This window comes from Choloepus didactylus, chromosome 6, assembly GCF_015220235.1.
Source record: "Choloepus didactylus isolate mChoDid1 chromosome 6, mChoDid1.pri, whole genome shotgun sequence".
Lineage (NCBI taxonomy): Eukaryota > Metazoa > Chordata > Mammalia > Pilosa > Megalonychidae > Choloepus > Choloepus didactylus.
Genome location: NC_051312.1, coordinates 123,249,222 through 123,266,962, shown reverse-complemented (window position 1 = coordinate 123,266,962; position 17,741 = coordinate 123,249,222). Strand labels below are relative to the sequence as shown.

The 17,741-nt window shown below is 33.8% G+C and overlaps 1 protein-coding gene across 2 annotated transcripts in view; it reads left to right on the top strand.

Annotated features, from left to right (window-relative positions):
- The window catches only part of CWF19L2 (CWF19 like cell cycle control factor 2), a 174,272-nt gene that overhangs the window by 55,039 nt on the left and 101,492 nt on the right, over window positions 1–17,741 (top strand). Inside the window, exons 7-8 of one of the 2 annotated variants that reach the window (XM_037841310.1) lie at window positions 3,842–3,957; window positions 8,162–8,808. In XM_037841310.1, coding sequence (XP_037697238.1) covers window positions 3,842–3,957; window positions 8,162–8,808 — 763 coding nt within the window. Of the gene's footprint in view, window positions 1–3,841; window positions 3,958–8,161; window positions 8,824–17,741 lie in introns of both variants that reach the window. The other variant, XM_037841309.1, reaches the window with a different exon arrangement.

The following is a 17,741-nucleotide window of genomic DNA, read 5'->3' as shown; positions in this document are numbered from 1 at the left end:
CCTGAGTTTGTTGGTAAATTGGTAAGATCTATTATGAATTCCCCAAAGCATAATAAACCAAATCAGATTATGGGATGTATTAAATGGAAGTTTTTCTACTGATTATTTAAATTATTCTGCTTGATGCTTTAATTTTGATCAAGACCTGAATTATCTGTGTCTGTGTATTCATAAAGCAGTGATTTCATTGACTATTTGATGTGAAATTTGTGTGCTTTCATATTATGAGCATCTATGGATTATTACTAGTTTTAGTTTACATATGACAGAGCATTGATAAAATTTTTGTGAACTTTTGAGACCATATTCAAATTATTAGTACTTGGGAATATTCTTTTAATTATGATATATTTAGGAGCAAGTTGATTAAATATATATTTTTATACTTAATAATATTTTCATATTTGAGTTTCTAGTTTGGATGGGTTAATAGTACGCTTCTCCGAGGATATAAAATGCTTTTGGTTTCTTACACTATAACAAAATGGAAAAAGCATTAACTGTGAAATTTTACTAAAATAATGTATACACATTAAAAATGTGGTTTCATATCATCAGAAAATTTTCCTTTGCCAACATTAATAAAATATGTATTGGCCTGAGGATAGTGCTGTTATTTTCCAGCAGATGGAGACAAAATATTTAAGGTGTCACGTAAACATACTTTATAATTTTATAAATACTTATATGCCAATTAAGTGTTGCATCATTGACAATTCAATGAAAATTTTATTTGAGTACAATTCCTTAGGATACAAATGGTTGTAGTATATATTATCATGTTATCTTTTTATCTAAGTGATTTTTCAGTAAGGTATTTTCTGCTTTTTATACATAGCTTATTTTTATTTTGGCCTTTTGTTGTAATTCTTTTATATTTTAGGTAGAGATGTCCCTAGAGCCACTTTATAGGTTCCTTTATAATTATTATTTAGTAATTTTACTGAAGTAATTAGTAATTATGACTTTATTGCCTTTCAGCATGGGCAGACATGTCTCTGTTGGGTTACATAATATTAACTGTAGTCTAATCATCAGCCAAGTGTCTCTTTGAAATACTGTTTTTTAGAAACTTAAAAAAAAATCCATTGGGGGAGTAGTAAGTTAGCTCAGTAACAGTACTACAAACATTACTATGTAGGGTTGATTTTATGGTTCAAGCTTTTGCTACCCACATTGTCAAAGGAGAGTCAATAAATTTATCTGTGGGGAAAACTTAAAATGGGCAAGCTGAGTCTGGGTATTTTCAGTCAAAAGGTTCTTAACTTCACTGGGTGGAAAAAACCCAGAGTTCTACCTTAGGTAGTATCTTTCAGCTGGCTGAAACAAATAGCAGAATCAAAGACACTAGGAGCCTTTCTCCCTTCCCTTCATGCCATTCATATCATATCATTCCCTCATATCATTCATCATCATCATTTCCCTTTTCCCTTTGCTTCTTCCTATATTCATTTAGAGGCAGTAAAAGTGACACGACTCTCCAGCATGTCAGAGACCCATTTTTAAATTTTCAAAAATGATCTGCAGACTTTACTAAATATACATAGTGTCCTTCTTTTAGACTAATGCCAGGGCTGAAACTGTCAGGCACCTGTAAGTATTATAACCCTTGTGTTAAGGAGTTATGTAGCGGTTACCACAAAGTTAAGGATTCAGACTTTGGAGTTGGGCTACTTGAGATTAGAATTTTGACATTTCCACATATTAGAATATTTGAATATTATCTTTCTTTCTGTATAGAGGACTGAGACCATGTCTTATTCATGTTTTTACCTCTTACTGTTGTTTAACAAATTTTTATAATCATTGTAGATATTCACTAAATATATGTTAGATTGGATTTCATGATAGATGGTATTGCAAATTGGTAATTTTTGTTTGCTTTTTACATATTAAATGTGGTGATTTCTTTTATGTTAAAAATACTTGATTTTTGCCACCTCTAATTATAGGATTAATAGTATTATTGAAATAGAACATATCACTAAATATAACATTATTATATAAATATTTCTAAAATTGTGGTTTCAACATGGGACTGAATTGACTTAAAATGTTTATTCTTGTTCTGATTTCTTGACAAATGTCAACAGGAATATGAACTGTCTTACATTTCCTCTGAGATATTTTTCTCTGAACTATATTAATATTTTGGTGATTATAGATTATTGAAATTTTCACCATGTCCATCACACTATCAGTTTCACAGATAATTCTTTAGAATGAAAAGTTATTTCTCTACCTTGGACATTAACACAGGCATTGACTATGATGGGTTTCTTTTACTTATCATTGTAGATTGTAGATTTAGATTAACTTCCCACTGAGTGACTGCACTATAAATATTGATCTCAGATTATATAAATAAGAAAAAAAAAGCAAGAGCAAATTAAGCTTTTGAATGAAAAAATGAATCACTATATTAACTAGAAATCTAGGTTTCAAAGTACAAGATATCTTAGACATGTAAAAGAAAGACCACATTATTTTTGAATAGATCACTTAGTAGAGATAAAATTTTGAGATTTGAACAAGAGAATAGAATTAAATTGAATAGAATTAATCTGAGATTGCAAATCTTTTTTTAAGTAAACTTTTTATGGAAGTAATACACATGTATAGAAAAGTACAGAAATCGTAAGCGTACAAACTGCTCATTGTCACAAAGTGAAAACGTGTGTAATCATACAGTCAAGAAAGAGAACATTCTCAGCATCCAGAAACCCCCTTTGTGGTCCCTTCTAGTCACTACCCTCTCCCCAGAAGGGTAACTACTATGACCAAAGATAATTTTTTGCCTTAAATCATATAGTATGTCCTCTTTTGTTTCCAGCTCCTGTTGTGCACATTTTATGATTAATTTATATTGTTGTGTGTAGTTATAGTTCATCATCCTTGTTGTTGAGTAGTAGTCTTATTTTAAGAATACATCATAACCTTTGTATCCATTCTACCTGTGATGGACATTTGGATTGTTTCCAGACTGAGATTGTTGCAGATTGTTCTGCTGTGAACATTGTTCTGCATGTCTTTGGGGGTCTTGCTGTGTGCATTTCTGTTAGTTATAGAGCTGGGGAGATCTTAAAGCAGTTACTATTTTTTGGCAAGGGGAATCAAGAATGGAGTTTTGATTTAAGTAATTGATTAAGTTTCCTCTTTACACATATCAAAAGTGAGATTTGTATAAAGGGAAATGTAAACAGTTAACAAAGTTTATTGTAATAATAGGCATTCAAATGTTCATGGTTGGTAATCATAACTAAAGTAGGATAATTTGTTTTAATGTACATTTCAGCTTTATCTTCTATAAGTCTGTCGTTTGTTCTTTGTGCTGCATCTAAGGTAGCTTCACTTTCCTCCCCTCTCTCCTCCCATGTTTGTACCTTTATTCTTTATTTGTTTCTGGGAATGCTCTCCCTACTCTTTTGTTTGTTTATAGAAACCCAACTCTTTTTCTGAGCATAGTTTGTGAAAATTTCTCTGACCTCCCAGTTGGAAATAACCTTTCACTTTTCTAATTTTCTATAACAGTTTATATCTTTTTAAATACTTATCACATACTATCTTTATTGTAATTGTCTATATCCTTTTAATCTCATTCTCTTACATTGGAATTTTTTTGAGGATAGTATTATCTTTTCCTTCCCTATAGTGACAAAACTCTGTACTTTGTATGTATAGGCACTCAAATATGTTGAATTGGATTTTAAATGCCCTGCTGATTTTTATATATTCAAGAAAAATGTTTAATTTTCTAGTTTAGAAGCCATCGTAGAAACAATAAATATTAATTCTATGATAACCATAGGAAAGTATAACTGGTATTTATATTGGAATTCAGTTTCAGTAGTAGAAGATGGTGGATTAAGCTGGCTAAGGAAGTCATATCAAAGAATGAAGGAACAAGCTGAGAAACAAAATAGAAATTTTGAGGACATTGTAGCTGAAAGATATGGGGTGAGTTTCTCCATTAAGGAGATTTGTATTATTTTTAGAGTTATAGAAAAAATTAAGTGTCACTGACTTTTTTGTGTGTGCCAGAAACACTTGAATTGGATTGATATTCAATTTCAGACTTAAATGCTGCTGAAGTTATTTTCTGCTTTTCATTATCATGTAAACTTATGTAGCATATTTTTATTGACATAATGTTTGTACATTTAAGTATATAAAACTTAAGTGTGTGTGTTTAATGTAATAACAGCATTTTCTTACTGTGAGGAAATTTAAATAAAACAGAAAAGCCTCCATAGTACACTTCTATAGATAACTACTGTTCAAATTTTGGTATATTCTATAGTTATTTTCCTATGAGGGCACATATACTCTTAAAACAATGAAACCATGCTGCACATGCCATTTTAATACCAGCTCCCCTATTCACCATGTGCAGATTATCTTTCTTTTTTAGTTTATAGTGATGTCTTTTTTTCTCCCTTATTTCCTGTTTGCTCAAGTTTAGAAGTAGTAAGATTTTAAAAATATAGGCAAGCCACAAAAGAAAAAAAGAAAAGAAAAGGGAAAACATCATCTTTAGACCTAAGAGAATTGTTAACCATTTCATATATATTCTTCCAGGTATTTTTTTCTATTTATTATGTACGTTGAAAATATGCGATTTTGTAGAAGTGGGTTCATAGAATACATACTGCTTCTTTTTGTTATTATGGTAGACATGTATGATGCCAGTAAATATATATGTGCACATTTTAATGACCTAATAGTTTCTTGTATATTTGTATGGTTGTACCACTATTTATTTATTTGATTGTCGATGGATGGACATTAATGTGTTTTTTCAACCTGTGTTAAACAGCACTATGGAGAACATTTTTGTCCATTGCATTTTGCATACTTATCTGATTATTTTCTGGCTATGAATTACTAAAATTGAAATTGCTGGCTTATAGGATATGGACATTTAAAGTGAAATATATATTTCCAAATTTCTGTACAGAATAATTGACCAAATTATGCTGTCATTAAAATGTATCTTTCATCACATGATTTTCAACAGTAAGATTGTCATTTTTTAATTGTGCTTTTGTGATGGGTAATAAAAAGTTTTTTATTTTTTTGCTTTTATTTTTATGTATTTGATTACTGGTGAATTAGAGTTTTAAAAATATGTTCTATCACTATTTGTATTTTTTAGCGAATTGACTTCTTATATTATTTTCCTTTTGGGATATTGATTCATTTAACACTTTTTACTAAAGCTGTTCAGATTTTTCCTCCTAAGTTTCATGTTTGTTTTTCACTTTGTTTTTATTTGCTATGGATAAACTTGAAATATTTTTACCTAGCAAAATCCATCGAGTTTTTACTTCATGACTTACTGCTTTTGATGTAATTCATTGAGATGCCTTCTCCATCTCAAGGTCTTAAAAATGTGTACCTGTATTTACTTTGAGTACTTACTTATTTTGTATTTTATATTATCTTTAATCATCCTGTAATATATATATATTTGTATGGTGTAAAGTGGAGATCTAACTTTCCTCAAGTGCTTAGCTAGTTGTTTACAATATATTGAATAAAATTATTCTTTTCTCACTAATTTGAAATGACACAGTTATTATTATATTCCATTATATACATGGGTATGTTCCTTTACTCTCCAATCTATTCCATTGATTTTTCTGCCTTTTTCAGGACTTGTATTATACTGTTGTAATTGTAGTTTCAGTAAGCATGCAGATGGCAAATAACTAGTGAATACCTACTAATGTTGGATCATTCTTCCATTCTTTGATTTTTTTTTTGCTTATGGAATTTCTTTTAATATACTATTGAATTAAATTTGTTGATAATTTTATTTTTAATTTTTATCTTTACTTATAAAGGATATTTCTGTTTAGTTTTCTTTTTATGTTATTTTTATTAAATTTTGATAATAGGGGCTATGCTAAGTTTAGTATTTGAATGGTGAAGTTTTATATAATTTTTTTTATCTTCATTTTATTGAGATATATTCACATACCATGCAGTCATACAAAACAAATCGTACATTCGATTGTTCACAGTACCATTACATAGTTGTACATTCATCACCTAAATCAATCCCTGACACCTTCATTAGCACACACACAAAAATAACAAGAATAATAATTAAAGTGAAAAAGAGCAATTAAAGTAAAAAAGAACACTGGGTACCTTTGTCTGTTTGTTTGTTTGTTTGTTTCCTTCCCCTATTTTTCTACTCATCCATCCATAAACTAGACAAAGGGGAATGTGGTCCTTATGGCTTTCCCAATCCCATTGTCACCCCTCATAAGCTACTTTTTTATACAACTGTCTTCGAGATTCATGGGTTCTGGGTTGTAGTTTGATAGTTTCAGGTATCCACCACCAGCTACCCCAATTCTTTAGAACCTAAAAAGGGTTGTCTAAAGTGTGCGTAAGAGTGCCCACCAGAGTGACCTCTCGGCTCGTTTTGGAATCTCTCTGCCACTGAAGCTTATTTCATTTCCTTTCACATCCCCCTTTTGGTCAAGAAGATGTTCTCCGTCCCACGATGCCAGGTCTACATTCCTCCCCGGGAGTCATATTCCACGTTGCCAGGGAGATTCACTTCCCTGGGTGTCTGATCCCACGTAGTGGGGAGGGCAGTGATTTCACCTTTCAAGTTGGCTTAGCTAGAGAGAGAGGGCCACATCTGAGCAACAAAGAGGCATTCGGGAGGAGGCTCTTAGGCACAATTATAGGGAGGCCTAGCCTCTCCTTTGCAGCAACCGTCTTCCCAAGGGTAAAACCTATGGTAGAGGGCTCAACCCATCAAACCACCAGTCCCCTATGTCTGTGGTCATGTTAGCAACCATCGAGGTGGGGTAGGCCAATACCTTGCATTCTCCACAGGCTCCTCAAGGGGGCACTACATATTTTTTTCCTTTTTTTTTCTTTTTTTTTTTTTTTAGCTTTCCCTTCTTTTTTAAATCAACTGTATGAAAAAAAAGTTAAAAAAAAACCAAACATACAATAAAAGAACATTTCCAAGAGACCATAACAAGGGAGTAAGAAAAAGACAACTAACCTAAGATAACTGCTTAACTTCCAATCTGTTCCTACTTTACCCCAAGAAAGTTACTTATATAATTTATTAATGCTTTAGAACAGATAAAAATCACAGAGAGACATTTTAAAATAGTGCTTAAAAACATTGGCTTTGTGGTCATGTCGTCCTGAATCTTAATATCAGCTTTGTTATTATTTGGTGCATGACCTTAGCTTGCATTTTGTTGTTGTTGTTGTTGTTCATTTTAAAAACAGTCTGTTAGGATCAACTTCATATAAATGTCATGAGCATTAATAATAATTTGAGTGCTTTCCATGTGCCAGGCACTGTCAAATTGCTTTATATGTAATTCAATCATTTAGTCCTCACAAAAATACTACTATTCTTGTTTGTTAAATGAGTAGACATAGGTTAAATAACTAAGATTCAATGATTAATAAGTAGATTTGAACCTACGTACTACGTCTCAGGAGCCTATTTAAATGATGCGAAATGTGTATTATAGTAAACATTAGATAAATTGTAGTAACTGCTGTTTTAAATGCCATACTTTATTGACTCTAAGAAGTCACTAATTGCAGATGCACTGTTATTTTATGTATCACTAAGAAAGAAAAAAGCTGCTTATGAAGCAATGCTTTCTTTCTTTAAAACTAGCTAATTTTGTTTGCAGCACTTTCCATTCATCTATTCAAGGTATCTAGGCAATTTTTTTGATATACAGTTTTCATTTACAAGCCTTTCTTGTTTTTGAACTATCCTTTCTCTGTGAGAGTCTATGATTGTTTTAACAATATAGTAAGTAACCTTTTGAATTTTACAGACAGTAGGAATTACTATTTAAAAAAATTACTCCTTGTCTATTTTCTGTATTACACTTTGTTTTAGTGCAGGGAATTTGGTCTAAGTGGCTGTCTTTCAAGCTCCCAGGTCTTTTTCATTATTTGGTAATTTTGCTCCTTATTTTTTAAGTATTAATATTACGGTAGGATAACTGTATGGTTCTTTTTTTTTTTTTTTTTCTTTTGTGGGTTTTCCTTTCATGTGTCACATGGTATTGGGTCATGGCAAAAGGTATGGGGGGGTGTACAAATCACTGGAGCCTTTTTAATTTTACATATTTTGTTTAATTTTTCTCCTTTGTAGTCAATGGAAATATTTCAGTTGAAATTAGAAGAAGCTGAAAAAACTGCATCCCAAAAAGAAGATTATACACAAAAATGGTGGAGGAAACCAACATATACAGATAAAGCACAAAATAGTCAAGAAAGTAAAAAATCAAACTTAGTAAATTATAATAAACGTTCAAGGGATAGATATTGTACAACAGATATTGCAAACAATATCAATAAGGATAAGTTTATTGGCGAAGAAAAAGATAATAGATCTGGGTCTTCAGAAACAAGTAGAAAAGAATCTGATCTAAGGCAAAACCAAGAATTTTCTTCTCCTAGAAATTTGAGACCTAAATTCTTAAGACCCTCTGATGATGAAGAACTGTCATTTCCCAGCAAGGGCAGAAATTTTGAACCATCGAGTTCATCTTCAGCATTAGTAGCCCAGGGTTCTTTGAGTTGTGGTTTCCGAAAACCCACTGAAAACAGCGAGAGAAGTTTATCATCATGGAGTCGATCTGACAGGAGAGACGGAGACAAGAGACATTCAAATCAAAAGCCATTAGAAACCAACAGTAGTATGGACTACCAAAACATTCCAGAACCCGTGAGAGAAAAATCACAAGATGAAAGCTTGAGAGAGAATTCTCTGAAGAAAGAACATCTGCAGGATACAAGGTTTTCATTTTCTGGGTATCTTCAGTTCCTAGCTTTTGAAGTGTTTTTATCAAAAAAAGATGCTGAATTTTGTTAAATGCTTTTTCAGCATCTACTGATATATCATTTGATTTTTCCCTTTTAATTTGTTAATGTGTTGTTGTATAACGTTGATTGATTTTCTTATGTTGAAACATCCTTGCATGCCTGCTATGAACCCCACTTGGTTGTGGTGTATGATTTTTTTATTGTGTCTTGGATTCAATTTGCAAGTATTTTATTGAAAAGTTTTGCATCTATATTCATGTAGTTTTCCTTTCTTGTAGCATCTTTATCTGGTTTTGGTATTAGAGTGATGTTGGCTTCATAAAATGAGTTTGGTAGTGCTCCATTTTCAATTTTTTGAAAGTGTTTGAGTAGGAATGGTGTCAGTTCTTTTTGGATAGTTTGGTAAAATTCCCCTGTGAAGCCATCTGGCCCTGGGCTCCTATTTGTAGGAAGCTTTTTTGATGACTGATTGGATCTCTTTCCTTGTGATTGACTTGTTGATGCGTTCTATTTTTTCTCTGGTCATTCTAGGTTGTTTATGTGTTTCTAGGAAATTATCTATTTCTTTTAAATTGTCTAGTTTGTTGGCATACAGTTGTTCATAGTATCCTCTTATGATTTTTAAAATTTCTTTGTGATCTGCGGTAATGTCCCCCTTCTCATTTATCATTTTGTTTATATGGGTCTTCTGTCTTTTTGACTTTGTCAGTCTAGCCAGGAGTTTGTCAATCTTGTCAATCTTCTCAAAGGAACAAATTTTGGTTTTATTTATTCTCCCTATTGTTTTTTTTTCTCCACTTCATTTATTTCTGCGTTAATCCTTGTTATTTCTTTTCTTCTACTTGCTTTAGGAGTAGTTTACTGATCATTCTCTAGCATTTTCAGTTGTTCTGTTCTTTGATTTCATCTCTTTCTTCCTTTTTAATGTATGCATTTAGAGCTAAAAATTTCCCCCTCAGCACTGCCTTCACTGCATCCCATAAGTTTTGATATGTTGTGTTCTCATTTCATTTGTCTTTGGATATTTACCAGTTTCTCTTGGAATTTCTTCTTTGACCCACTGGTTGTTTAGGAGTTTGTTGTTTAACCTCCAGATATTTGTGGATGTTCTAGATCTTTGATGGTTATTGACTTCTAGTTGTATTCCATTGTGGTCAGAGGATGTTCTTTGAATAATGTCAGTCTTCTTAAATTTATTGAGGCTTGTTTTATGCCCCAGCCTATGATCTTTCCTGGAGAAAGTTCCATGAGCACTAGTAAAGAATGTATATCCTGATAATTTGGGATGTAATGTCTCTCTATATATCTGTTAATGACATTGCTTATGTTCTCAATTTCCTTATTTGTCCTCTGTCTGATTGTTCTGTCTATAGGAAAGAGTGGTGTATTGATGTCTCCCACGATATTGTGGAAGCATCTATTGCTTCCTTCAATTTTGCCAATGTTTGTCTCATGTACTTTGGAGTACCTTGACTGGGTGCATAAACATTTATGATTGTTATTTTTTCTTGGTGAATTGTCCCTTTTATTAGTATATAGTGTCCTTCTTTGTCTCTTATGTCATCCTTGCATTTAAGGTCTATTTTATCTGAAATTAGTGTTGCTACCCCTGCTTTCTTTTGGCTGTAGCTTGTGTGGAGTTATTTTTTCCCATTCTTTCACTTTCGATCACTTTGTGTCACTGGGTCTAAGATGAATCTCTTGTAAACTGCGTATTGCTGGTTCATGTTTTTTAATCCATTCTGCCAATCTATATCTTTTAATTAGGCAGTTTAATCCATTCACATTCAATGTTATTACTGTGAAGGCAGTTCTTGAATCAGCCATCTTATCCTTTGGTTTTTAGTTGTCAGATCTATTTGTTCCCCCTCTCTCTTTATTTCCTTTAAGTTACCCCTACTAATACTCTTCAGTTCTGTACCCTTCCCCAGGTCTCTCTGTCCTATCTTTTTTTCTAGCCAGTAGAGCTCCTTTTAGTATTTCTTGTAGGTCAGGTCTTTTTTTAAACAAATTCTCTCAGCATTTGTTTGTCTGTGAAAAATTTAATCTCTCTCTCAATTTTGAAGGAGAGCTTTGCTGGATGAAGAATTCTTGGCTGGGATTTTTCTTTTTTAGAATTTTAAATATGTCATACCACTGCCTTCTTGCCTCCTTAGTGCCCATTAAGTAGTCAGTACTTAGTCTTATGTTGTTTCTGTTGTATGTGGTGAATCGCCCCTCTCTTACTGCTTTCAAAACTTTCTCCTTCTCTTCAGCATTTGACAAACTGATCAGAATATATCTAGGTTTGGGTGTATTTGGATTTATTCTATTTGGAGTTTGTTGGGCGTCTTTGATTTGCATATTTATGTTGTTTATAGGTGTTGGGAAGTTTTCCCCAATAATATCTTTGAACACTGTTCCTAGCCCTTTGCTCTTCTCTTCGCCTTCTGGAACACCAGTGATTCTTATATTTGTGTGTGTAATGTTTTCCATTATTTCCCTGAGATCCATTTCAAATTTTTCAATTTTTTTTCACCATTCATTCTTTTCTGTTTCAAATTCCGTCAGGCTGTCCTCGAGTTCGCTAATTTTTTTTTCTGGCTCTTCAAATCTGCTGTTATGTGTCTAAAGAATAATTTTATCAACAGTGTCTTTTATTTCCATAATACCTGCTATTTTTAAAATTTATTCTTGCCAATTCTTCTTTATGCTCTTCTAGGGTCTTTCTGGTGTCCTTTATATCCTTAGCCATGACATTGAGGTTTGTGTATACTTCTTTGATTAATTGCTTCAAGTTCTGTGTCTCCTCTGGATTTTTAATTCAGACGTTTGGGTTGTCCGTATCTTCTGGCTGCTTCATATGCTTTATAGTTTTCTGTTGTTTTTGACCTTTTGGCATTTGCTTATCTTGATAGCATTCTTTTAGGATTATTTGAACATGTATCTATGATTTGATAGAGCTATAGCTTGGTGGAGTGCACTTTCCCTGTCCTACTAGCAGATGGTGCTCCCGAGCCTCTTCTTACCCTCCAGCCAGTTCTCCCCCAACTTTGTCTATGCACTGAGTGGGGGTCCAAACCATGTGGAAATCCAATCAGTGCATCAATTTTCCGTGTGCACTGAGGACTGCCAGCGCTGTGGGTGGGGTTTGTGCCCTGTGTAGTTTGGCAGGGATTCTGCCGTAGGACACAGTGATCCTGGCTATTCCTGGGTTGCGGATGGAGTATTCTGGGGCTGCAGAGATGTGTGTCTCACCTTCCAGCTCAAATGCCCCACAAACCCTGTTTGCCTACGCCTGCAAATCCCTGGGATTGGGGGAGGGCTCCTGGCACTTCTATGCAGCACCCTTGCCTTTAGGCTGTGCACACTGTGGGCTTCCATAGAGAAAGATTGGATGCTGTCACAAGTCCGCTGAATCCTGAATTCCCTCAAGGGAGCTCTTGGCCACGGGACTGTGAAGGGTTATCTTCTCAGCCAACTGCAGAGATGGGACTTAGAAAAACTGTACTCCATGCTTGGCAGCCAGTCCCCAGCTCATCTGCGGCTGGGCTGTGAAGGGTTCTCTCCCAAGCCAACTGCTAAGATGGCTGCACAGTACGTGGAAAGCTGCCCCCTTCTGTGCTCATCTACCTGTTCCAACCGCCAGTCCCTGGCATGGGGGCTCTTGGCTGTGGGTCTGCGTAGGGTTATCACCCCAGCCAAGTTCTGAGGAGGGTGCATGGGGCATAGAAGGCTGCTCTCCTCTGCGCTCATCAGCTGGCTCCACCCTCCTGTTGCCTGGTGGTGTTCCAGGCTGAACATTCACTAGTCTTAAACGCAATCTCTCGGCTTCTCCAGCTACATACTCACTGTGTGGTGTAGAAGTCCCTGCCCTGGTGGAACCCTGAAACTGCTGGGTTCCAGGAGTGCTTTCTCTCCTTTACCTAGTGTTTTTCACGGAGGAAAATTTTGCTCTGTCTCTCCTGATCTGCCTTCTTCATGGAGGTTACCATTTATTTTTTAAACTGATAATCGCATATTAAGGTCCAGAGAATGCAAAGAACTCAGCTGTATTTTCAGAATATCAGTTATTAATGAAATAGGAATTATGGATTCCTCTTTTTTAAAATTGATGGAAGAAATAAGATATACACATTTAACAGTACAGTTTTGTTTTATGGATTGCATTTTATTTTATAGTTTTAGTTAATAATAATAACAACTGGAAAAGCAATTCAGTAGCTGTATTTGTTTAAGATGTGTTGCTTTTTTGCAATTTCAAAAGCTGAATGAGTTAATCCTCTTAAATGGTTATGCTACAGGAAATATTTTGGTAGATTTTGTTGCTGGTGCCATGTTACTTTCTAAGGAAATTACTCCATTTTTAAGTCCAATTATAATTGTAAATATTGCTTGCCTCTGGGAGACCTGGGAGACTGAATTATGCTGCCATAGTCAAAGTATGAAGTGACAAAGATATGCCCAACATACGGCAGATGCAGAGGGGACATGAATTATGGTGGTGGATTTGCAGAGAAATAAATAATCCACTCTTGGCAATGGACAGGTTTTAAAGATCATGTTAGAGTTTTAAAAGTGAAGCATAGATAGGATAGTAATTATACCTGCAATGATTAGGAAAATAGGAAGCCATTACTGGTTTTATTATTATGTACCTGTTACACTTAATGTGGGGCTATGTCAGAAGAAAAGGAGCCTTAGGTTGACTGGGGTCAAACCTTGGCAAACTGATTTAGCTTTAGGGATGGCCCTGATGGGGATAACCAGAAATCCAAAATAAGAACCAAAGGATAATGACAGACTTGAATCATCATTAATATGTTAATAAAAACAGCAACAACAACAACAAAATGCTTCCACCAAATCAGTGGGACACTAAAGGAAGAGGTTTTAGGAAATAATAAGATTTAGTGGTAGTAGAAATGAAAGTATGTGATTTGGGGTCACGAATCTGGTAAATCACTTTAATTTTTGTCTCCCTCTGAAACTCTGTATTATAAAGCACAGTGGGTAGATTTTATTCATAGGGAGTTGGCAAAATCTGGACTGAGTGCTGGAGCTCCAGCCAGATGGGTTCTGGTTCAGGTCAAGGCTTTGGTCCCAGGTAACTAAAGGACAAATCCAGTTGTGTTGACTGGATAAACATGGCAGGGATTACAGAATGTCTAAGACTGTGTGCGTATATAATTGTCCAGACTTCACTTCTTGCATCCTGGGTGGTAGATGATTTCTAGTCCTTACTTGCTAGTGGGATAGGGCTTTTATTTCCTGATATCATTAAAGTTGGCTTACTGATATCATTTGGTTATCTGTAGGTCTTGACTTCTGTGACTGTAGCTAAGCAGAGTATGCAAGGCTGTTTTACACTGTTAGTATTCCATCTGATTCTCTAATTGCCTCATATTTGTTTGTCTTATATAAATTGCAAATTTCTGGTAGTTTTACTGTAATACAGTTACTCACTCAAAGCTATTTTTTTTTGGACTGAAGACAATATTCTTTATTAGCGGTGTTAATAAAGCTTTCCATGAATTCCATGATTGGTTGGTGAGAGAAAGAAAAATCTAAGACTCTTCTACATATTTATGGGAAGAAAAAAAATCATGGGCGTGTAGAGTGGTGTAAAGTTAGGAGACCAGGGTAGGATCTTGAAGAATGCCTATTTTCTAGTATTGGAAAGATTCACTGAAGGATTGTTAGAAGCTGTTAGTTTATCTGAATACTATATTGGGGGCAGTTCTTTATAAAATACCTGAATTCTAGGGAGTTTTAGAACCAATGAATTTTAGAACTAGAAAAAAACATAGAACTGAGTTTAGAACTGAAGAAATCATGGAACCTGTGGAAGCTAACGAAACTGAGTTGTGATTTGTACAATGTTGCATAACTAGGGTTACCAGATTTAACGGATAAAAATAAATAAGTCCCTTGAAATATTTAGACATGCTTATAAAAAACAAAATATATGTTGTTTACTTAAAATTCATATTTGACTAGATTTCATGTATTTTGTCTGGCAACCCTTTATATAACACTTAATCATTTCCTGGGTCTGTGACCTTTTACAAGAGTTTGATACCTGACCTTTCTGTGTTTCGGTTTCTTCATCTTTTTTGAAACAAAGATACTAGTAGGATCTATTTCGTGGAGTTGTTGCATTATTTAATATATATGAAAAACTTAGTATAGTGTCTGGCAAATAGTATATATGCCTGAAACATAGTAAGTACTCCATAAATTTTTGCTTTTGTTGTTGCTATTAATATTATTATATAGTTAGTTATTGGCAAAGCTTAGATTAGACTCCATGTCTTCTGATGTCCATTTTAGCAGTATTACATGCTTTTCAAATAAGATTAAAGGAGAACCATGACTTGCCTTTAAAAAAAGACCCTTTTTTCCTTAAGTACTTTTCATATTATCTTTCTAGAACTAGAGGTAGGTTCACTTTTTGTTTTGTCCTTTTGTTTATTTACTCATTACTTACTCTCAACCACTCCCTTATTCAAATAATTTTGAAGCTCTGTTTTCCACCTAGCACTGAGAGAGAAATTTTTAAAAATGTATGACATGTTTTCCTTCCAAGAGCTTGTAGTTTTTTGGTGTAATAGGATGTAGCAACATTAACATGAAATTATGCAAAGCAGTATTTGGGTGAATACCCAGATGGCTTTGAGTTTATCTATAGATTGCTTTTTCACCTTTGTCATGATTGTCCGTTGATAAAGTGCTATAAAATATTTATTCCTGCAGCAAGTCCTTTCCTGCATTACAGGTAAATAAGAAATAGAGATGAAAATAGGAGGTTGAACTTGTTTTGAATCTGTTGTTTTTGAGTTTTCTCTATAAAATGGGTGTTCTTGTATTTCAGTTTACTAGCTTGATTTGTATAGTTTAGATATCTCTCTCATCAAGTAGTTTGTGTGATTAGATTTAATTTTAGATATGTCATGCTCTTAGTCACAGGAGATGGATTAATTCGTTCTTGTATAAGAGAAACCATTACATATTGCAATGTTATTGCATTTCCAGTATTGTTTTAAAAAAGTTTTTAATTAACAGGGTGCCTAATTCTGCTAATTTTTATTAGAAAATTTTATTTAGAAAGTGGAGATAAGGGTCTTGAATCAGCAAATCCTAATCTTGACACCTAAGTTTTTGTTTACTTTTTTTCTGATTAAAAAAGTGGTACATGTTCATTATAAAAAAAACTTTTTTGGAAAGTTTAGTAAAGTACATAAAAATGCAACTTCTCTTAACATCAGCATGATTTCTTTTAGTCTTTTTCCCTAAATCTATTCTTTTAAATAATTGAGAATATACTATATACAACTTGGTTTCCTGCTGTTTTTACTTATAAGCATTTTCTAAGTGTGTGTGTGTGTGTGTGTGTGTGTGTGTGTGTGTGTTTTAAAGACAGTATATTCTAATGGGAAAGTATGACTTGTTTTTTAGAAATTAATTATAAAGAAGACTTCTTAAGTATAGAAGTAATCCTGGAATATGAGAAATGCTTGTACTTTTTTCTTTTTGTATGATAATTGCAGATGTTACGGTGATGTTTCTCTTAAAGCATCTGCTCATCATTCTAAAATCTTAGGGAAAGTAAGGAAGAGTCTATTCACTGCTTTTTACTGCAAAGCAATGTCTTTGTTGCTATACTAATAAAATAAAACAATGCATTCTTCAATCATTGTGTGACTGACAACTCTCATTTTAATGTCTGTCTGTCACCTGTTGTTAAATTAAATGTATTGAAGTAGCTGTAAATATTGAAATAATTAATATGAGAGATGTTCAGAATTGTAGTACATCATGCCATTTATCCTCATTTTTTCCATCTACTAATAAATATAATTCCTGTGAGAAAATGCCACTTCCTCTTCCCCACTGATTTGCGTGGGGTAGGAATTCCATGATAATGAGTACCTCTTTTAAGAGTCCCTTGAGATTCCAGTTATTTTCTTGAAGCTGTGGGTTTTGGATAGTCCTCAGTTTAACTTCATTGTCTTCCCCTGATTGCATCTTTAAGATTTCATCCAGACAAGTGAGGGGTGGAGGAAAGTTTCTTAAAAAAGGGAAGGATAAAATAAAATGAAATGACCCCCCCCCCCCAAAAAAAAGAAGAAAAGAAAAAAGAAATGAAAAATAATGTGTCCTGTGGATTGACCATGTTAAAGGACTTTGGCAACTTAATCAAGAATATTTTCATTGTAAAAGAGGGTATAGAAGCCAGATTTCTGTACACTAAACTATAATTATGGATTATGAGGTAATAAAGATAGAAAGTATATGTGGGAGATACTGGTTCAATGAAGTGCTCCCTCCCCATTTTTTTTTTTTTTTTTTTTCTTTTTAAGGTACAGATCTTTCAGCACATGTATATGTTAATAGGAAAGGGCCAGTATCAAGTTTAGAAGTTAAAAATATGGAGAAATGTCAGATACTGTAACTTGAGCAAGATCCTTGCGGTTAGTGTGGGTGAATGTGGGATCCAGAGTGCTTAGATCACTGTTTTTCAACACATAGTCCGTGGACTGTGTGGTCCTCTTTGGCCTGCATATGGATCACAATGAGTTTGGTAACCTCAGAAAAAAAAACAGTGATGCAACAGTCTGGGGTCACACCCAGCTACAAAATTGAAATAGCCTCTCATTCTTATGACTGTTACTGATACTAGCTTAAAAAGATTATTTTAGTTTTACCAATTTTTGATGAATATTTAGAACAAAATTACCCTAAAATTTTTGGTTCATGTGTACATCACATTTCCCTTATGTGATCTTTGGATACTAAAAGTTTGAGAAACAGAATATTTGTTTCTTTTAATCATTCATGTTTGAAAAAAAGATTAAGTACCTGGACTGGTATGACAAGGAATGAAGTAACAAGGGAGTTACTTTTTGCATCAGAGATGTCCCCTG